General features: G+C 43.0%; 1 protein-coding gene, 1 long non-coding RNA gene and 4 other non-coding genes across 8 annotated transcripts; 2 read left to right on the top strand and 4 right to left on the bottom strand.

Moving 5' to 3' along the window:
• Positions 1–1,585: 1,585 nt before the first annotated feature.
• Trnad-guc (transfer RNA aspartic acid (anticodon GUC)) lies at positions 1,586–1,657 on the bottom strand. Its single transcript has one exon. It is a non-coding gene; the product is annotated as a tRNA-Asp (tRNA).
• A 577-nt stretch (positions 1,658–2,234) lies between these two features.
• On the bottom strand, positions 2,235–2,306 carry Trnag-ucc (transfer RNA glycine (anticodon UCC)). Its single transcript has one exon. It is a non-coding gene; the product is annotated as a tRNA-Gly (tRNA).
• Positions 2,307–2,869: 563 nt separating this feature from the next.
• Trnal-cag (transfer RNA leucine (anticodon CAG)) lies at positions 2,870–2,952 on the top strand. Its single transcript has one exon. It is a non-coding gene; the product is annotated as a tRNA-Leu (tRNA).
• A 3,771-nt stretch (positions 2,953–6,723) lies between these two features.
• Positions 6,724–9,673, bottom strand: Hspa6 (heat shock protein family A (Hsp70) member 6). Its single transcript, XM_076861632.1, has one exon. The coding sequence runs from the start codon at positions 9,230–9,232 to the stop codon at positions 7,301–7,303; it is 1,932 nt and encodes a 643-aa protein (XP_076717747.1). The 5' UTR covers positions 9,233–9,673; the 3' UTR covers positions 6,724–7,300.
• Positions 9,674–9,977: 304 nt separating this feature from the next.
• On the top strand, positions 9,978–10,048 carry Trnag-gcc (transfer RNA glycine (anticodon GCC)). The gene has a single exon. It is a non-coding gene; the product is annotated as a tRNA-Gly (tRNA).
• A 2,224-nt stretch (positions 10,049–12,272) lies between these two features.
• LOC143404595 (uncharacterized) lies at positions 12,273–19,244 on the bottom strand. Of its 3 annotated transcripts, none has more exons than XR_013091922.2 (3): positions 18,951–19,203; positions 14,241–14,525; positions 12,273–12,716 (listed from the first exon to the last, which is right to left on the bottom strand). It is a non-coding gene; the product is annotated as an uncharacterized LOC143404595 (long non-coding RNA). The 3 variants fall into 3 exon arrangements; XR_013091921.2 differs by having other exon boundaries at positions 14,274–14,525; positions 18,951–19,200; XR_013155545.1 differs by lacking the exon at positions 12,273–12,716 and having other exon boundaries at positions 14,330–14,525; positions 18,951–19,244.
• Positions 19,245–20,968: the final 1,724 nt, after the last annotated feature.

Here is a 20,968-nt window from a genome sequence, read left to right as displayed (position 1 = left end):
GGGCCTACTCCAGGGCCCAGTCAAGTACTCAGGAAGGAGAAAGATAAGGGGAAGAGGGCAGGAGAACAAAGGAAGCCTAGGACAAGTAAAAAGTGCAGAACAACTCGCTTCTTGGGATACCAGGACACCAGCTATGGCCCCCTTCTCCCTCCCGGAAGAAGCCTATGTTACCCCTTTTAAAATAAACCCTGCTTTATATGCTTGCCTCCATATGCTTCTCTAAAGTTCAAACTTCAACATGTGGGGGAGCAGGATCCACCCCCAATAACCTGCGGTATCAGTACTATGTATTACCTATTCAGGAAACCTTTTTTAAAAAAATGAGCCTATACTATATACCATGTTTTTTACACATATTATCTTTCATCCTCAAAACAACCATTTGGAATAAAATATAGAATTATTCTTAATTATTCTTTATCAGAATAAATACCTTTTTAATATATACATTCAACGATGAAACAGGCTCAGAAAGTTTGAACAATTTGCTTGAAGTCAAAGGGCTAGTTAAGTGGGAGAGTTGAGATTCAAAATATGTCAATTAAAAACCACACTCTTCCTGCAGGGTCCTACTTCAAAGGACTTTAGAGCTACAAGGTGAAAGCACATGAAAGAGAATACAAAAAGAAAAAGAAAATGGAGGCAGACCTCGTGGACCAGCAATGCTTTATTCAGCACCAGAGGGGCACATCTTCATCTTCGGGGCACAGGGGGAGGGCGGTGGGCCACCTCCAGGGTCTGGTTTTTATGGGACTCTGCTAAGAGCCAGTTCGTGGGAGGGGTTACTTAACTTTTGGCGGGCTTTTTGGCTGGCCAGCTAGGTGGAAGGAGGAGTTTCGGTGCCCGGGTTAATTTAGGGCGGGAGGGAGGGCGGGCTGGTAGGGGAACTGTAAGGGAAGTTCCCTCCCTGCGGCCTAATTGTCTACGTACTTCACAAAGGATCTGGAAGACTCCACTCAAAGTAGAGTTTGAAGTGCTCCTCCTTTGAACAGGTGAAAAATCAGAATTTCACATAAGTTAAATGATTTATTTGCCAAATGCAAGCTCCTCCTTAGTGATTAAAAACAGCAGCAACAAACAAAACCAAACCCAGGTCTTCCTATTGTCTTTACGTGCTTGATTTGCTCCTTTCTTTGCTTGATTTGGGCATGAAATCTTTGTTATTCCCTATAACTTGTAGTTTGTTTCTTGGTTGTTTTACAAGTCTACAGATCTTCATGCAGTAGGGCACAGGAAAAAGTGCGGACATGAGAACTGGGGAGCTGGCTACTGCTCAAGAGCTACATACGCAGGAGCTCCTCCAATTGGTGCAGGGGATAGCAAGAGGAAAGGTGGGAGTCCAGAGGCCAAGACTTAAGGCACAGCCTGAACCCCAGGAGGATCTTCCTGTGGGCAGCAGAAAGTTCTGGGACTGGAAGACAGTAAAAATGAGTGACAGGCTCATCCAATGACAGGTATGGAAACTCGCTTCTAGGATTAATACAAGAATTGACTAGAGAACATAATTTTGAAACCTAAATTTTAAAGTTGTTTAAGAATGATATACTTACACAGGAATCAGGGGATGAAAAAGGTAAATCGAAGTCTCCCCGTCGGGGAATCGAACCCCGGTCTCCCGCGTGACAGGCGGGGATACTCACCACTATACTAACGAGGAGGACTGCTACCTTATCCTTTTCAAAATCACTATTTATGAAAGTCCTAAACTATTACTGAACCTTCGAAAAGTTGCCGGTTGCTTGCATAGTTTTTCACCGTCCTGATCCATGTAGAAGAGGCAAAGCCATATGTCATTCATAGGGAATCTATAGGTATTTACATTATATAAAATTTACAATTGAAAAATAAGGGGCATATGCCTGTTTCCCCCCAAATACTTAAACTTTAAATAGCTGTGGTGAGTATCCGTTTAAGAAGTTCTACTTATTTAGGAACTTCATTTATTAATGTATTCTTTCAATTAATTTATAAATTAAAAGTGAATTTGAAAATGCGATGTCTTAAATGAACCCGCCAATTTCACACTGCTCATGTGTTTTTGGCTACCGTTTGAACTTCGCAGAGGAATTCCTTTCCGAGTCTGAGATTCAAGCATGAGATCCCAGAATCCAGAAGATCACAAAGATTCCTGAGTATCGGGAAGTATCAAAACTAGAGACAGTGAGACAAGAACTGCAGTTTCTAAGTGTCAGGCAGGTATAAAATGTGTTGCATCCAAAATAAATAAATAACTCTGCGTTGGCCGGGAATCGAACCCGGGTCAACTGCTTGGAAGGCAGCTATGCTCACCACTATACCACCAACGCCTCAAGGAAGTTCCTTTGGAATTACATTTATAACAGAAATAGAGGTTTAAAATTTGTTGAAGGTCTCAAATTGCCCCCGACTCTGAGGAATACAGAAGCCACCCAGTGCCGGAGCCTCGGACGCCAAGGTTGAATGAGAAAGCCAGGGCTTAGCTCCACGGCAGTTATTTCCCCCGCCTCATCTCAGCCCTGTTAGCCTTACAGCTGGATGTTCCCGGTTCCACGAGACTCGGTACTGGATCCACCTGCTGTCGGATTTGGCAACAGACATTTGGGGCGAAGGGTGCTGGGGAAACAGTCAGATACTAGATTCACGACTGGCCTGACTCTGCTTCTCTAGAGGACAGGAGCTCCAGGGAAAATGGAACTTCAAGGTTTAAGGCGGTGAGGAAGTTGGAAAGAGCTGTTAGTAACAGACAGTTTTATTTTTGCTGCTTTGCAAAGAAAGAGGTGCAGGGAGAATCAAATTTTTATTTGAAACGATAAATAAACATTAATATGATGTGGCATAATGCTCCATAATGATAAACTTAAAGGAAAATGAAGTAAGCCCTTGGCCGAGTGTCAGGATGGCCGAGCGGTCTAAGGCGCTGCGTTCAGGTCGCAGTCTCCCCTGGAGGCGTGGGTTCGAATCCCACTTCTGACAAGGAAGCACTTTTGGCTCTGCAACTTTCTTTCTCTACCAAATGATTAACAGTTATTTTCTGGAGAAAATAGTGTTGATATATACTTTTTTAAAAAAAAAAATCCTACATGTTTACCTATACGAAGATTATTTGTGCTTTGTTGCAAATGAAGAGGTGAATCTACTTTTCTGTATTATATGCAGAAGACTGTTAAATTTGCAGTTGCAATTAAGATCTATACCTGCCTATTGAGGAAGAAAATTCTTTTTCTTTTTTTTTTTTTTTAACTTTAAGACACCAGTTTTCCTGTGCCTGTTTATCCCTTCCTTCATCCAACAACAATGTACTGAGATCTTTCTATATGTCAAGCACCCTGAGGAAGGCAGCTATCAGTCTCTTCTGACTGAACAAGTGACTAAACATCATTTGCTATAGCAAATTAATTATTAATTGTAATTACCTCAAGTCTATTAATGCTAGGTCAATGGTATCAAACTTTGGTGAACATGAGATTCTTATGTTTCTCCACTTTGCCCACACCCACCAATTTAATTCAATAGTTACCTAGTTAATACCAGGAAAAGAGATCACTAGATCAAATGGAGAAGTAATAGGAAAAATAAACTCATGGAATTAGTTGCTTCAAGAAATCCTTTTTCTACAATTTCAAAAATAAACCACTTTCTGATTTGGGAGAAACTGTATGGAAAAAAAAAAAAAAAGTTCTGTCCTTTTAGGAAGAGAAAAGAGCTGTTAAGAAAAAGAAGCAGAATGTGAGAAGTTCATAAGGGCCAAGATGTAAGGATCTTTAGCTTGATTAATGGAAGTTTACCAAGCATAACTGTTATTTTAATAGACTGTGACCTTGGGGAAAGCATTTGACACTTCTGAGCCTTAGTTTGCTTCCTAGTAAAATGGGTGTAGAATTGAAATAGCCTAGAACTCATCAAAAAGGCAGATTTCAGGTCTTACCTCAGACATACTTAATTTGGAAAAGAAAAAAAAAAGGTCTATTTAATTTGTATTTTGTAAGATTCCCTCAGCTGATTCAAATGTATATTAAAATTTCAGAACTGGTATTATCTACATGACTTTGCACAGGTTGATCTTCAAGGTGAAATATCCTTTCCCTTGCTTCTCACTAGGCCATCTTTGACTTAGTGTCATTTAAGTATTTACAATGTGTCAGACTCTGTACTTTGAAAAGAGGGTACAAAGTTAAATTAAGCACTGTGTGTGTCTTAGGAACCTCATAATGCATACATAAGAGACATGTTTACAAAAATTTAAAAAGGTAGTTTTTAAACAAAGCTATTCAAGGTTACCATTAATCAAGTGTTCAAGGTTACCATTGCCAGTGACTAGTGACAGTGATACTATGCAGTCTCAATTTAAGGTGATGACGTGGACACTTCACTTCAGTAGTATATTCTTCCCCCAAAGCCTCAGTCAGATCTGAAAAAATACCAAACAAACCCAAATTAAGGGGCAAGCTACAAAATACCTAACTAGTACTTTTCAAAAGTATTAAGGTCATGAAAAACAATAGATGACTGAGAAACTCACAGATCATAGGGACTTTAGGAGACATGATGTTAAATGCCACATTGTATAACAGTAGTCCACTTTATGCTTTGAATATAGTCCTTGCTGCTTTGCCAATGTGACTTATTTTTTTAAATGGACATGTTTCTTTCTCTTCCTCTCTTCCTGTTCCTCCTAATCTCAGGGGAAATAGATTTACCTTTCTTCCCTATCCTAAGCAGAGTTATCTGTCCCTGAGTACACACTCACCATAGGAATGAAGCAATCCAGACTCTGGGGATGGTAACAGAAGATTTCATAAATGACTATCTCCCAAATTAACAAGGGAATTACAACTCCAGACAGAGAACATGTGGAATGTAGCCTTTGAGTCACCTCTTTAAAAGCCCCCTGTTCCTGCTGATGGGCAGAATCACAGCCTTTGGGACAGGAGTCCCCTGTGTTTCTCTTTTGCAATCAAAGTAATAAACCTTCTTTTTCCTTTTACTCAAAATTATGTCCTCGTTATTGGATTGACATGGGAGACAAGAATCAAGCTTTTGAATACACTAATATCAGTAGAAACCAGATAGTGATGTGATTAGAATTGTCTAATTGTCGGCTTCCCACAATATACTCCAGAGTCCAAGACTTGGGGTTTTGTTTAAAAAAAAAAAAATGGGTAAAGTGACATGATTAGAATTGTCTAATAAGCATACTTATTTCTTTCATATAGCTAAGATCAATCATTCCCCAGACCTATTCTAACATATACTGCCATGTTGCATGCGACGAACACTCAGGGGTCACTCCAGGGGAACTGGGCCACACGAAATAACCACACAAGAGACAGAAATACTTTTATCTTTGGGGGTGCTGTGACAGCTCTTCTGACCTTAAAGGTCCGCAGAAAGAGAGTGAGCCTGCTCATGCTGACCCCTTTTATTGAGGAGAAGCCATTCAAATGAGGCAAGAGGCCAGGTTTCAGGGGATTGTGTCTAGCTTCATAATGTCTGCTGTCAGCAGGTTGACTGACATCTAGGAAGGCCACACCCAAGGGCAGAGTAAGGGAAGGGGACACACAAAAGTCATGTCCATGGAACATTCTATCCCAACAGGGCAAGGGGTAATATCACAAAGGAACAGGTTAATGTAGCTCAACCCATAGGGATGTAGGAAGGCACACCCATGCACAAGACACATTTGCATTTTCTCAACCCTAAAGATGGGGGCTACTATCTTTGGTTACCTAAGCAATCAGATCACAGGGTGACAGACAGTGCCACACCTATCAAAAAGGGAGGCAAATGATGGTCACATGCTATGTCAGCCTCCCACAATATACTCCAGATCCAAGACTTGGGTTTCAAAAAAAAAAAAAATAGGGTAAAGTGACATGATTAGAATTGTCTAATAAGCATGTGAACTATTTGTCAGTGATATTACTACATAGACTGACAAACTAAACTAAGCTCCCAATGTTACTGAAAGCTTGGCCTTATCCTTGATGCCAATCCAATAACTTGTACATGATTTTGAGAAAAAGGAAAAAGATGTATTGCTTTGCTAGCAAAGGAGAAACAGAGAGGACTCCTGTCTCAAAGGCTGTGATTCTGCCCATCAGCTGGAACAGGGGGCTTTTAAAGAGGTGACTCAAAGGCTACATTCAACATGTTTTCTGTCCGGAATTCTAATACGCTTGTTAATTTGGGAGATAGTCATTTCCGTAATCTTCTGATGCCATCCCCAAAGTCAGAATTACTTGTTTCTTTGGTGGGTGTATGCTCAAGAACTCTGCCTAGGATGGGGAAGAAAGGTAATCCTGTTTTCCCAGAGATTAGGGAGGAGCAGGGAGAGAGGAAGAGAAAGAAAAATGTTCATTTTAAAAATAAGTCACAATGGCAGAGCAGCAAGGGCCATATTCAAAATATAAAGGGGACCACTGTTATACCAATAGAATTTTTATCTTAGGGTCACATATGAGAACCTTGCCAGTACTTAAGTTTCTATCCAGTCTCTGCCTTTTCAACACTCTCTCTCCTTTACTTTTCCTGAACAACACAGTTCTCTGTCAGCACTTAAACTTCAGTATTGTTTTAATGTTTCTGCTTCAAATTCTTCCCCTTATTCTATTTTCCCCTATAGAGAAGTTTCATACTCAACCTTGTGAATTTTCCTTGCGTCTGGCCTTCAGCACCTGCCCTAACATCTCCTGCTTCAGAACCCAAGCTCCATCATGTAGAAAATTGGTAGGAAAGAAAACCACGGAATTTTAAAAGTTTATTTAGATCTACAACCATTTTTCCCATAATAAAATCCATACATGCAGATAATAAACTACATAAACTGTAGGTGAAAACAATGTTAATGAGTCACACAAATGTTAGTAATGACGACTTCTGCCTGTTTGAAATGAGAAAAGAGAGTTAAAAAAGTTAAATAACAAACACCTCAGTTATAAAACATATTGAGAAGAAAGTTCCCCATTTGTGGGGGAAGACACTCCCTCACCCACTGAAGTTTCAAGGCAGGATCATAGAAGATAGCTTAGATGGGGCTGGGGATGTGGCTCAACCGGTAGCACGCTCGCCTGGCATGCGTGCGGCCCAGGTTCGATCCTCAGCACCACATACAAAAACAAAGATGTTGTGTCTGCCGAAAACTAAAAAATAAAATAAAAATAAAATAAAAAATAAAAGTAGTTGCTTTAAAAAAAAAGATAAACTTGGAGAAAAATTATACATACAGATGTATTTAAAAAAAAAAAAAAAAAAAAAAGAAGATAGCTTAGAGGGCCCATAAACCCTGGCCTTATAGTAACAGCTGACTTATCATGAGGGTCATTCAATCTACCTCCTCAATGATGGGGCCGGTATTGGGCCTCCCCTGTCGGGCTTGAGCCCCACAACTACTGCCCCCAGGGATACCAGGCCCCCCATAGAGCCTAGAAAAGATGGGGTGACAAATTTGCTCTAGTTCCCTCTTCTGATGCTCATATTCCTCCTTCTCTGCCAACTGGTTGTGCTCCAACCAGGCAAGGACTTCCTGACACTTGTCTTGAACTTTGTGCTTGTCCTCTTCAAGAATCTTGTCACTAAGACTTTCTTCTTGCAAGGTGCCCTTTACATGGAAAACATAGGCCTCCAAGGAGTTTTTGGCAGTCACCCTGCACCTCTGAGCATCATCCTCAGCTTTGTACTGTTCTGCCTCACGAATCATCCTATCTACCTCCTCCTTACTCAGCCGGCCCTTGTCATTGGTGATGGTGATCTTGTTAGCCTTTCCTGTGCTCCTGTCAGTGGCTGTCACACTTAGGATGCCATTGGCATCAATGTCAAAGGTCACTTCAATCTGGGGGACTCCACGTGGTGCAGGAGGGATGCCACTGAGTTCAAAACGCCCCAACAGGTTGTTGTCCCTGGTCATGGCCCTCTCACCCTCATACACCTGGATGAGGACTCCAGGCTGGTGATCGGAGTAGGTGGTGAAGGTCTGGGTCTGCTTGGTGGGGATAGTGGCATTCCTTTGTATTAATGTAGTCATCACACCACCTGCTGTCTCCAGTCCCAGGGACAGGGGAGCCACATCCAGGAGCAGGAGATCCTGCACTTTCTCACACGTGTCCCCCATCAACACTGCTGCCTGCACAGCAGCCCCATAGGCCACAGCCTCATCAGGGTTGATGCTCTTGTTCAGCTCCTTGCCATTGAAGAAATCCTGCAGCAGCTTCTGAACCTTAGGGATGCGGGTGGAACCACCCACCAGGATGACATCATGGATTTGGGCCTTGTCTAGCTTGGCATCCCGCAGGGCCTTCTCCACCGGCTCCAGGGTGCTGCGGAAGAGATCTGAGCACAATTCCTCAAAGCGGGCACGAGTTATGGATGTGTAGAAGTCCACACCCTCGAACAGGGAGTCAATCTCCAGGGTGGCCTGGGTACTGGAGGACAAGGTGCGCTTGGCTCGCTCACAGGCAGTGCGTAATCGGCGAAGGGACCGCTTGTTCCCGCTCACATCCTTCCCATGCTTCCGCCGGAACTCCTCCACGAAGTGGGTTACCAGACGGTTGTCGAAGTCCTCTCCACCCAGGTGAGTGTCTCCAGCCGTGGCCCTCACTTCAAAGACACCTGCGTCGATAGTGAGGACAGAAACGTCGAAGGTGCCTCCACCCAAGTCAAAAATGAGCACATTGCGCTCTCCGGCTCCCCGCCGGTCCAGCCCATACGCGATGGCTGCTGCAGTGGGCTCGTTGATAATCCTGAGTACATTGAGCCCTGCGATGGCACCTGCGTCCTTGGTGGCCTGGCGCTGAGAGTCATTGAAATAGGCAGGCACCGTGATCACAGCGTGCCTCACAGGCTGTCCCAGGTACGTCTCAGCTGTCTCCTTCATCTTGCTCAGCACCATGGACGAGATTTCCTCGGGGTAGAATGACTTGTCTTCCCCGCGGTAGGACACCCGTACTTTGGGCTTATTGCCCTCATTCACTACCTGGAAGGGCCAGTGCTTCATGTCCGACTGTACAGTAGCGTCAGAGAACTTGCGCCCTATCAGCCGCTTGGCATCGAACACCGTGTTGTGCGGGTTCAAGGCTGCCTGACTCTTGGCAGGGTCGCCTACCAGCCGCTCGGTGTCTGTAAAGGCGACGTAGCTGGGAGTGGTGCGGTTGCCCTGGTCGTTGGCAAGGATCTCCACCCGGCCTTGCTGGAACACACCCACGCACGAGTACGTGGTGCCCAGATCGATGCCGATTACCACTTCTCTTGGAGTGGACATGGCTATGGCTTCTCGAGCACCTTGGAGGAGTTGGATATAAAGTCTGATGCACCAGGCTGCGGAAGTTAGTGCTGCTTAGCCGTGGAGGGTCGCTCAGCAGTTCTGTCCTTCTGCTTCTCTCTACTCAGCTCCGCTTCCACCGGCTTTTTATCCCGGTGCGAGGGACCTCCCTCCCCCCCTGCCACGAACCTTCCCTCACCTTCTCCGCTAGTCGAGAGTCTCCGGGTCCCAGCCCGCCCGGGCTGACTCAGCAGGGAGGCGCCGCGCTGACTCGGGGAGAAGGTTCTAGCAGATTCGGGGAGCAAGGCAGGGCGGAGGGGGGGCTAGTCGGTCCCATTGACTCCTGACTCAGAGCTGCCAAAAAGAAACACCGGGAAAGTTCCAGCTTCTCCGGTTGGTTCTAAAGGCGCTTAGCTGTGGCAAAAACCAGTTAAGGCAGGAACTTCCCGGACTAGTCCTCCCTGATATTGGTTGGAAGCAGATTCTCCTGGCGCGCAAGCTTGGGAACCGCCTTAGAGGGCGCGTGAGAGTTTCGTGGCTTGGAAAATCCCAGGCGAATAGAGCTACAGCCTTAAAACAGTGTTTAAGTTGTTGTCTTTTAGGTATTAAAAAATGTTTCTCTTAGAGCATGAAAACAAACATTTTCGAAACTGCAGGTTAAACAGGCAGCATAGCTATTTATGAAACACGTCCTGAAATTGAACAGAGGTGAAGGAGTGGTGCTGCCACCCGCCACCTGCTGGTAGCATTGGTGGTTCAGTGGTAGAATTCTCGCCTGCCACGCGGGAGGCCCGGGTTCGATTCCCGGCCAATGCACGGCAACTTTTTAGTTTTGGTTCATTCTTTCCCCGCTGTATGAGGTATGACACTTAAGTAGACGAAATCAGGTTATCCGAGATTTTAGTTTCTTTATATTTGGTTCCCGCTCCTTCGCTGGTGGCTGTGTGACTCGGAAGAGACTTCACTCTAGTTGGGAGAACGCAGCATATAGGGTAGGAGGTGCAAGGTAGCGGGAACATTGCTTCTGTTGAGATCCGTCCTTAAAGTTAGTAATTCTGGGGAGCAACATCCTTCTAGACCAGTTGACAAGGGACACTGTGCGTTTGTCTCTGTGACCTAAGCGGGATCTGAGCCAGAGCCCAGATTGAAGTGGACAGTAAATTGATGCAGGTCCCAGTCCATCCTTTGTCCTGAATGACTAGACAGGAATTGGGAGTAAATACACACTCATTCCCATTAGGTCTGTGGCTTTATGAATTGAGTTTTCTTCTGGTCTCACTTTCTTTAATCCAGAACATTCTATCAAGACTTTCTGGTGTTTGGACTTTTACTGAAAGCCAAAAGAAGCTCCATTTCAAACACGTACACTTGGAAATACTCTGAGGAAAGGGAAGATTCAAACTATCCTCAAAAAAAGATAACCTAAAACTTAATTCCAGGAAGGAGAGAAGCTGTCAGTTTTAAATCCATTCCTTTTCAGAGTCTAGGTGGGTCAGACCTGGAAGCCAGAGTCAATATATTTTAACAAAGAGAGCCTGAAAGAGAAGGGACCTTACCTCAAAATAGAAAAGATAGCCTGGGCAGGCTAGGGGGGGCTGTATCCCAGTCTGTTCAGGAACTGCCTTGTCTGCCCCATTCCTGGACACTGCCCACCCCCAGGCTTAAAATCCCACCTAAGTACTTAAGGTGCTGGGGCTATAGCTCAGCAGCAGAGCACTTGCTTAAACATGCCTAAGGCCCTAAGCTTGGTCCCCAGCATTACACACACACACACACACACACACACACAGGGAGAGAGAGAGAGAGAGAAAGAGAGAGAGAGAGGATTCTCTCCACCCACACACAAGAGTTGCAGATATAGCTTTAAATCACATATACATGCTTCCAGTGTCATTCATTTTTTTGGAATGGTGGTGCTAGGGGTCAAATCCAGGGTCTGGCACTATGCCTCAATCTCCTTCAGATATTTTTAAATTGATCTCTTCACTGAGTTTCACTGCATACACATAGAGGAATTTATGTATACAGTACAAACTTAAACATATCCACTTACATTTAGTAATTTAGTTTGGGTATCTTTTAAGTAGAACAGATATTTAAGTAGTGACTTAAATGGACACTGTGAAGTGAAGGGATGCTTATGACTCAATGTAGAATACAAAACAAAAAAAAACCTGTGGAACAAAATTTATAGCACAATCCAAATCACTTATAAAGGTCTGGCACACTAACTGCCCATATGCTCTTAATGACATCATTTCACTTATCTGGACCACAGATTCCTTGGTTTTAAAATAAGGAGGTTTCTAAGCATTTTCCAGTCTTAAGACTGGTCCTTGATTTCAAATGTCAAAGAATTTACTCACTCCATAATTATTTTAGTGTTTTATCATGTCCCAACTTAACTAGGCTTTGAGTAAGTGGAAGTAAACAAAACAGACAAAGACCCCTCCTGGAGCTTGCATTCTAAAGTGGGGGAGGGCAGGGAAGTAGACAACAAACAAGTAAACACATAGTATATCAGTTGGTGATAAAAGTACAATGAAGAAAAATAAAGCGGGAGTGCTGGGCACAGTGGGGCATGCCTGTAATTCCAGCAGCTAAGGAGACTGAGGCCAGAGGATCATGAGTTCTAAGCCAGCCTCAGCAAAAGTGAGACACTAAGCAACTCAGTGAGACCCTGTCTCTAAATAAAATGCAAAATAGGGCTGGGGATGTGGCACAGTGGTTAAGCACCCCAAGGTTCAATCCCCAGTGCACCCCCCTCCATAAAAAAAAAAAAAGAAGAAGAAGAAGAAAACAGGAGAGGAGAATTAGGAGTATGGTAGGTGAATGGAGATGTCACTGATAAGGTGACATTTCAGTAAAAAACTAAAGGAATAACATTGTCTTAATCCATTTTTCTGTTGCTATAGCAAAACATCTGGATAGGGTGATTTATAAAGAAAAATTCTACCATGCGGCCAGCGCAATGGTTTCATTAATGAGGTTCTTGGCATAAAAGTTAGCTAGCGAGATCGAAATAAACACACAGACTCAGTTACCTTTTTCTATGACCAGGTCCGAGACGGCTCCCCTCTCTGGTTCCCTCCACTAACCGCCCGGCAGGGCAGCAAGGATTACTCAGGGCTAGCAGGAGAGAGAGAGAGAGAGCACGCCAGGGAGTAGCCTTTTATTGGGGAGCAAGAAATTCAGGGGATAATTCCATCCAATGAAGGTTGAAGGGGGAGCCGCACTCCAAGGTCAGGGTCAGTGATTGGGCCTCCGGGGTCAGTGGTCAGTTACACCCCCACACGGACAGGTTCTCTCATCAGGAGAGGGCCGGGAAAGCTCCGACACAGCCAGAGCGCCTCAGACCCTAACCGGGAGTCACCCAGTCACGTGTGAGAATGGCTCCCGACATATTCCCCCTTTCTTTTCGCAAAAATGAGGCGGCGGTTCACTCTCTGGAGTTTCTGCATTCTTGTTCTGAAGACTCGCCATCCTACAATTACAACGCAATAAAGAATTAGCAGCAAAGAGAATAATCCAATAATGTACCAGGCCGAGTGTTTGAGAATATTTCCAGGGTTGAACCCATTTAACTCCTTCAATATTTGGTTAGCCAAAGAAGAAGGATCTGAAAAATCAGCTCTATTATTTTGAATGTCTTGGATATGGTGATGAAGTTCCAGAATATCCAAGCTATTATTACTATTTTGTCAAATACCTAACAAATGGTTTTTAACCTTCTCCCAATCCCAGAGAGAAGCATTGTACTTGGCAGCTGTAACACACACATACTTATAATTAGCATGGCATTTAAGCCTTTCTTTAAATTTTAAGGCTGAAAGTTCATTACCTATGTCAATAACAGTTGCCTCTAAGGCGTTTAATTTAGTTTCAATCTTTTCATCAATATTTACTTGATTACGCAGAGCCTTGGAAGTATTTTGAGCTAAATTATTAAGAAATTTTGCATGCTGAATATTCTGAGACAATGTCAGAGACGCAGAGACAGTTGATGCAATAAAAGAGACTAGCGCCAAAACACCAACAATTATAACTCCAATAGCACGTTTAGGTCTTGCCAGCTGGGCATGAATTTGCTGTAAGACTTGTAAACCAGCATCAGCATACCATGGCTCTGAAATATTAGCAGGTAATAAAACAAAAGAGGGCTGATGAAGTATCAGCACTCCTTTTCCTCCATTATACCTAGTAATGCAATTGGTTAGGTTACATTTTTTACAAGTAACAATATATCTGTCATCTATCCATTTAACTTTTACATTTCCAATAATTAAAACATAAGGAGATTGGACACAAGCTCGTAAGCCATAGCAAGATCCCTCTTTACAGTTCTTGCCAATAAATCTTGGTAAGGGTTTGTCTGTAAAATGTAAGAATTCTGAGGCAGCAATTAAACGCCAAATATCTTTTTGAACACCACCTTTACTATAAGTCAAAATATTACTAACAAATCCTGCAGGTGTCATAGCAGAATTTCTTCGTAATTGTCTCTTATCAATTTTTGGAGACCAGTCTAAAATATACCCACTATCTTTAGACACCTTATGTTGTACAGGAAAGGGATTTATACAATCCATCCATTTAGGAAAGGTGCCAATCTCAATTGTAGAACTATTTGGACAGTGGTGTATCCGTGGAGGTTTGGCAGAAATGACTGGCTTATTATGGGAAAGTCCCATCTTAATTACTGATCTAGTATTAGGCTTTAAATCTCCATAAATAGAATTATTTGTCAGTCTAGGTCTACCAATCGCTGTCTTTTCTTCGAATGATACTTTCAGACAGCCAGCATGTTTATCGTGGGACCAACACAAGGGTAATTGGGCACTATAGCCAGAATAATTAAATCTAGTCACATGATTGGGAGTAATATGAGTATCTGTAAATCCTCCCATCATGAATGAGTCATTAGTAAATACTGGAATAGATTTTCCAGTCCACACAGCTGGGTGTACCAGGGGTGGATCCAGTAAGTGTCTACTTGATCCCCCTTTACCTGACAGCCCAGTAGGGCAATTACTGTTGTTACCATCATCATTGGGGTCCTGTTTTTTCCTAGGTCTCGAAGTATTCGGGAAGCCTGGGTTGTTAGCTTCTTCACGTCTTCCCATGAAATCAGCTTTTTGGCTGGGTCAATCTGGTCTTTCTTCATCCTTTTCCGATATCTCCTCCTTCTGGATGGGGGCTCCTCTGGGTCGATCCTCAGTCGCTTCAATCTGGGTTCTATCTCTTCCATGTCTGATAGCACGTTCAGGCACCCAAATAGGACGAGAAGAATTTTCTGGGAAAATACAAGCATGCCCTCTGCCCCATATAATCACCGGGTCTGGGCCCTTCCACTGACCGGTTTGTAAATCTTTCCACAAAACTCTGCCTAAAGGGCCTGTTACTGAGGGAGACATTTGTCTCTCAGCAGCAGTGTGACCTTCTGCGTCACAGTTTAAAAAATTTAAAACAAACAAGGCATGATTAAGGCTATTTTGGGGAGTCATAAGCTTATCCCCCCTTTTTAATTTTTGTAATTGAAGTTTAATAGATAAATGAGCTCGTTCTACAATGGCTTGACCTTGGGGGTTATAAGGAATTCCTGTTTTATGATTAATTTTAAACTCTTGACAAAATTGTTGAAAAGAAGAGCTCACATAAGCTGGAGCATTATCTGTTTTAATCTGCATAGGGCATCCTAAAACAGAAAAAGCTGCTAGGCAATGAGAAATTACATTTTGAGAATTTTCCTTAGTACGTGCTGTGGCAAAAATAAATCTAGAATAAGTGTCCACTATGACATGTACATAACACTGCTTACCAAATTGAGGAATATGAGTTACGTCCATTTGCCAGATTTGATTTGGTTTTAATCCACGGGGATTTACCCCTGATGGCAGGGATGGAGTGTGAATAACACACTTAGGGCATTGGCTTACAATCTGACGAGCTTGTTCTCTAGTAATATTAAATTTTTTACGTAAGCTAGAAGCATTTTGATGATGCAAGGAATGGGAAGCTAGTGCACAGTCATATGAAGACATCTGTTGACAAAAAGCTACGAGTTTGTCAATTTTGTTATTACCTGAAGCTAAAGGTCCTGGAAGATTAGTATGAGCTCGTATATGTCCTATGAAACATGGATATTTCCGCATTAGCACTGCCTTTTGTAAATTATGAAATAATTTAAATAACTCTTGTGATGAAATATACCCAATAACTGAAGTTTCAATATTTTTAGTAACTCCGACTGCATATAAGCTGTCAGAATAAATGTTAATAGGCTCATTTGCAAAGTAAGTTAAGGCACAAATCAGAGCTTGAAGCTCTGCTCTTTGGGCAGAAGTATAAGAAGTTTGTATTACCTCTGTGTGAACACGACTATAAAATCCTGCTTTACCTGAACTTGATCCATCAGTGAACACTGATAAGGCTTCATCTATAGGATGGGCACGTACAATCTTTGGAAAAATAAGTGACGTTAATGATGCAAATTGTATAATCTTATCACGAGGATAGTGACTATCTATCTGGCCAGGAAAATCAGCAAAAGCTATTTGCCATGAGCTAGAAGTTTGAAAAAGCCAATTAATCTGTTGAACAGAAAATGGAATAATTATGATATCAGGTTCTGATCCAATTAATTGTAAAATCCTAGTTCTACCCTTAATTACTAATTGAGCTATAGAATCATGAAAAGGAATTAATGTTTTTTGAGGGGAGTGGGATAAATAAATCCACTCAATAACTCCTAATTTTTGCCATATGGCTCCTGTTGGTGTATGTTCAGTTGGAAATATTAATAAATACACCATTTCCTTAGGATCAACTCTAGTAAGCTGTGCATTTTTAATTGCATTTTCAACTTTTCTTAAAGCTGTTTTAGCCTCTAAAGTTAGCTGACGTGGAGAGGTTGGAGAAGGATTTCCTTGTAATATCTGAAATAAAGGACTTAACTCAGAAGTAGTTAGTTTTAAGGATGGCCTCAGCCAATTAATATCTCCTAATAGCTTTTGAAAATCATTAAGGGTATGTAACTCCTTAATTCTTATCTGAAGATTTTGAGGACGGATTGTACGTCCTTGAATTATCTGACCTAGATATTGAAAAGGTGACACCTTTTGAATTTTTTGAGGAGCTATGCATAAACCCATTGCTGAAAGCGAAGTCTCTAACTGAGTAAAAATTTCTGAAAGTACCTCTGGATTAGCATGAGCCAATAATATATCATCCATAAAATGGATAATATATGCATCAGGAAAGCTACTTCTTATGGGATCTATTGCCTGGTCTACGTATTTTTGGCACAGAGTAGGACTATTACGCATTCCCTGTGGGAGTACTTTCCAGCAATATCTTTTAACAGGTTCCTTAAAATTAATTGTTGGGACAGTGAAAGCAAATCTCTCACAATCTCCAGGATGTAACCTTATAGAGAAAAAACAGTCTTTTAAATCTATTACCATCAAGCTATAATCTAAAGGAATGGCTGTGGGAGAGGGAAGTCCTGGCTGTAAGGATCCCATAGGCTGAATTGCATGATTTATTGCCCTTAAATCCTGCAGCAATCTCCAATTTCCTGACTTTTTCTTAATAACAAAAATAGGTGTGTTCCAAGGACTAAGCGTTGGTTCTATATGACCAGCCTGAAGTTGTTCCTCAACTAACCTATGAATTATTTTAAGCTTTTCCCCTGAGATGGGCCACTGAGAAATCCATATAGGCTCCTCTGTGAGCCAGGTGATTTTTTCAGCTGTCTTAGGGATCGGGGAAGTACTCACGGCCCCTAATAAAAATTTTGGCTTGGAGCATTTACTAATCTTTGTCGTGGAGACTGGTTTGTAAACAGATACTCTTCCTGAAGGGTTTCCTTAACATCTCCAGGAAAATACCTCTGACTAACTTCCTCAACTGATCTCATAGAGTTAGGAGTAACTAATAATAATCCCATTTTGGTTAAAATATCTCTTCCCCATAGATTAGCTGGTAAAGTCTCTAACACATAAGGCTTGAATACTCCACTGTTTCCATCGGAATCTTTCCAATGGAGATAGTTGGCACTTTGAGCGGGCTGTGAAATCTGCCCTATGCCCTCTAGGTTAGCTGGCGCTACGTGTAAAGGCCAGTTTCTTGGCCAAAATCTACTGGAAAGAATAGAGATATCAGCCCCTGTGTCAATTATTCCGAGGAATTTTTTATTATTAATTTTAAGTTCTAATAAAGGACGCTCTTGTCGTACTAACTGTGACCAGTATACTCTGTCCGGCGGCTTAGAAGCTGAACCTACCGGCAGGTGTCTCCCTGCATCACAGGGCAATAAAATTAATTGGGCAAATGTATCTCTTGGAGTGAGCCTTAGGGCATAATTGGATCTTACAGTAACCTTTAATTGTCCTTTAAAATCTGAATCTATCACACCAGGTACTACCTCAATGGCTCCCTTTAAATTATTACGTCCCAAAATTAAACCTATAGTATTATCAGGAAGCGGCCCGAAAATCCCAGTAGGGATTTGTTCTGGTCCTGATTCAGGACTCAATTCAATTGTCCTTGAAGGCCCTAAGAAAACTGTCTGCGATCTACGTTCTGGTAAAAATCCCTCCGGAAAAAATCGCGGGCTGTCCTGGTCGGCGCCAGTGACGTCACACTGTGCGACCTCTCCTCGAATTCCCCGTATTGTTGCTCGGCCCGGGGAGGGGCCGACCGGAAGTTTTTTGTCCTCCCGCTAGGAGGAAATGATGGCGAGAAGGCGGGCTGATCCGCGCCATCTGGATCCGCCATGTGGGATCGAGTCCTGCAATATCTATTATCGCCAGTAGATGGAGTCCTGAACTTGCGCATGCGACACTCCCGCGCAAAATGATTGTTTTTCCCACAAACGTAACATTTTCCGCGGGGTTTTCGCCCTAAATCCTGTGGCTTTAAGGTTTCTTTTAGGGCTGCGGCTAAAGCTACAGTCTGTAAATGTGTAGAGTCCACATCAGAACACAAGCGAATGAACTCAGAAACTGTGCCTTTCTTACGGTGCGGTCGGAGAATATCTTGACAGTACTTATTTGCGTTTTCAAATGCTAGTTGTCTGACTATGAATTCACTGGCTCCTGGATCTCCGATCGACCTGTTTGCAGCCTGGTACAATCGGGCTACAAAATCTGAATAATGTTCATTGGCACCTTGCCTGATTTTGGTAAGGACTAAATTGGATTGGTCCTTAGAGACTATTTGTCTCCAGGCACGCTTTGCACAATCAGTTATTTGATTGTATATTACAAAGTCATAATTTAACTGCCTTTCTAAATCAGCAAATTCACCTGTCCCTAAAAACATTTCGACTGGTGTTTCTATATTACGTTTCCTATTCAGTTCTGCCTGTTCAGTACAAAAATCAGTCCAATAAGTTCTCCAGAGCAAGAAATCTCCCCCGCTCAGACAGGATCTGGCTACAGAAATCCAGTCGCTAGGAGGAAGGGGCTGGGAGCAAATATTATCTATCAGACTCTGTACGAAAGGCGAATTTGGACCGTACGTCTCACATGCACTTTTTAGTTCCTTAATGGTTTTAAAAGGAATTACAGCATGAACTCTAACTCTCTGATCTTGCTCATTAACTTGCTCAAAAACGGGAAAAAGTTGAAAGCCACTAGTATCCTCCCCCAATTCCTGAGCCTTCTTAATACCTCGCTGGAATGGGGTAAGAAAGGTCATCGTTAATCCAGCGTACCTGTTAAACTTTGTTCTTTTAGCGGGTATGGGCCGAATTTGAGTAGCCTGGGCAGGCGGTGTTAAACGCAGCCTGTCGAAATTTCTCTGTAAATCCCGAATTTCAACATCTGATTCTTCTCCCTCTGACTCTGAGACAAGGTCGGATTCTGCGCTATCACCATTTTGAATTTGGGCTTCTAAGTCACGTGGCTGAGAGGAACTCTGAGCCCCTCTAGGAATCTCTTCCGGATTTTCCTCTCCAGGAAGATTGTCTACCTCCCTTGGAGGGCTCTCTAGGACCTCGGAGGTATCTCCTTTCTGATGTTGCTCTCCATAATCTCCCGGCCGAGTAACCTGACTTTGCAAGTTTAAATTTACATTTTTAACTTTGGGCCTGGCCCCTAGCGCCTTCGTTTTTAAGCGGCTTAAAGGAAAAGGAATTAACGTAGCCTCAGGCGGATTTTCCATTTGAATAGACTTGATGGCCCGTTGAATGCCTTTTAGCAGGTCTTCAGGGGGCCACGAATTCTGGCCCATATATTCAAAAAGACAAACTTCCAAGGCCGTCCAGGTTCTCTGAATATTATCTATGCCTCCAGGTAATTCATTTGAAAGACAGACCTTTTGTAACTTTCTTCCTAATTTCTCCCAAGTAAGTAAATTTGGAGACTCTTATTCACAAAACCAAGGACAATATTCACTTACAATCTCTAAGAATTGTAATAACTGAGCTTTCTTTATCTGTTTTTCTTTCTGATTAATTATACTGTCTAAAATAGTTACATTTCCTTATAGGTAGAAGTTGAATTTTTTATTTTAATTAATTTAACGTCTCTTTCCTTCAATATCTTAAGGTACTTTTGTGACCCAAATTGTCACCACTTCCTTTTGTGACCCAAATTGTCACCACTTCCTTTATCTTTTACTTTTTTCTTTATCTTTATAGCGCGCGCTCCCACTCAATCTAGCTAATCTAGAATGCCCCCCTCGTGGGCGCCAATTCTACCATGCGGCCAGCGCAATGGTTTCATTAATGAGGTTCTTGGCATAAAAGTTAGCTAGCGAGATCGAAATAAACACACAGACTCAGTTACCTTTTTCTATGACCAGGTCCGAGACGGCTCCCCTCTCTGGTTCCCTCCACTAACCGCCCGGCAGGGCAGCAAGGATTACTCAGGGCTAGCAGGAGAGAGAGAGAGAGAGCACGCCAGGGAGTAGCCTTTTATTGGGGAGCAAGAAATTCAGGGGATAATTCCATCCAATGAAGGTTGAAGGGGGAGCCGCACTCCAAGGTCAGGGTCAGTGATTGGGCCTCCGGGGTCAGTGGTCAGTTACACCCCCACACGGACAGGTTCTCTCATCAGGAGAGGGCCGGGAAAGCTCCGACACAGCCAGAGCGCCTCAGACCCTAACCGGGAGTCACCCAGTCACGTGTGAGAATGGCTCCCGACAAAAAATGTTTATTTAACTCCCAGTTCTGGAGGCTGGAAGGCCAAGATCAGGTGACCAAGTCTGCTTAGCTTCTGATGATAGTATTTGGGGCTCTATGCATGGGAGAAAAGTACAAGGACAAGTAGAAGCACTGGTGTGAGGATGCTTTAGGGCTGAGCCTAAGCAAGCAACTCATTTTAAAAACTCCAGTTTGAAACCTGTGTCTCACCAGGCACACCCACAGAGCCCTCCAGTATGGCCTCAGACAAGTTATTTCCCCTCACCCTGATAAACAGAGTGAAGCCCCTGGCAGGCTGTCCTTGCCTGATAAGAGGGAAAGGCAAGAAGATCACGAAGGAGACCACCAGCCCAGATATTTCTGACCCCAGGGTAAATGATGTCACTGAGAAATCTGGTGATAAGCTGATAAGGATTGAAAGGGGGGTCAAAAGCTCCAAAATTTAGTATAAGTAATAGAGCAATGAACAGGGATTCAGCCAGCTGAAATAAGGATGGACTCAAACTGGAGAGCCTGATGAGGACCTGTCATCCTATCACTTGTCATCGTTCCTGAGCCTCTGCGAGATCCTCACTGCTCTCAACTCT

This window comes from Callospermophilus lateralis, chromosome 7, assembly GCF_048772815.1.
Source record: "Callospermophilus lateralis isolate mCalLat2 chromosome 7, mCalLat2.hap1, whole genome shotgun sequence".
Lineage (NCBI taxonomy): Eukaryota > Metazoa > Chordata > Mammalia > Rodentia > Sciuridae > Callospermophilus > Callospermophilus lateralis.
Note: the sequence above shows the minus strand (reverse complement) of the source record. Positions and strands in the feature narration are given on the sequence as shown.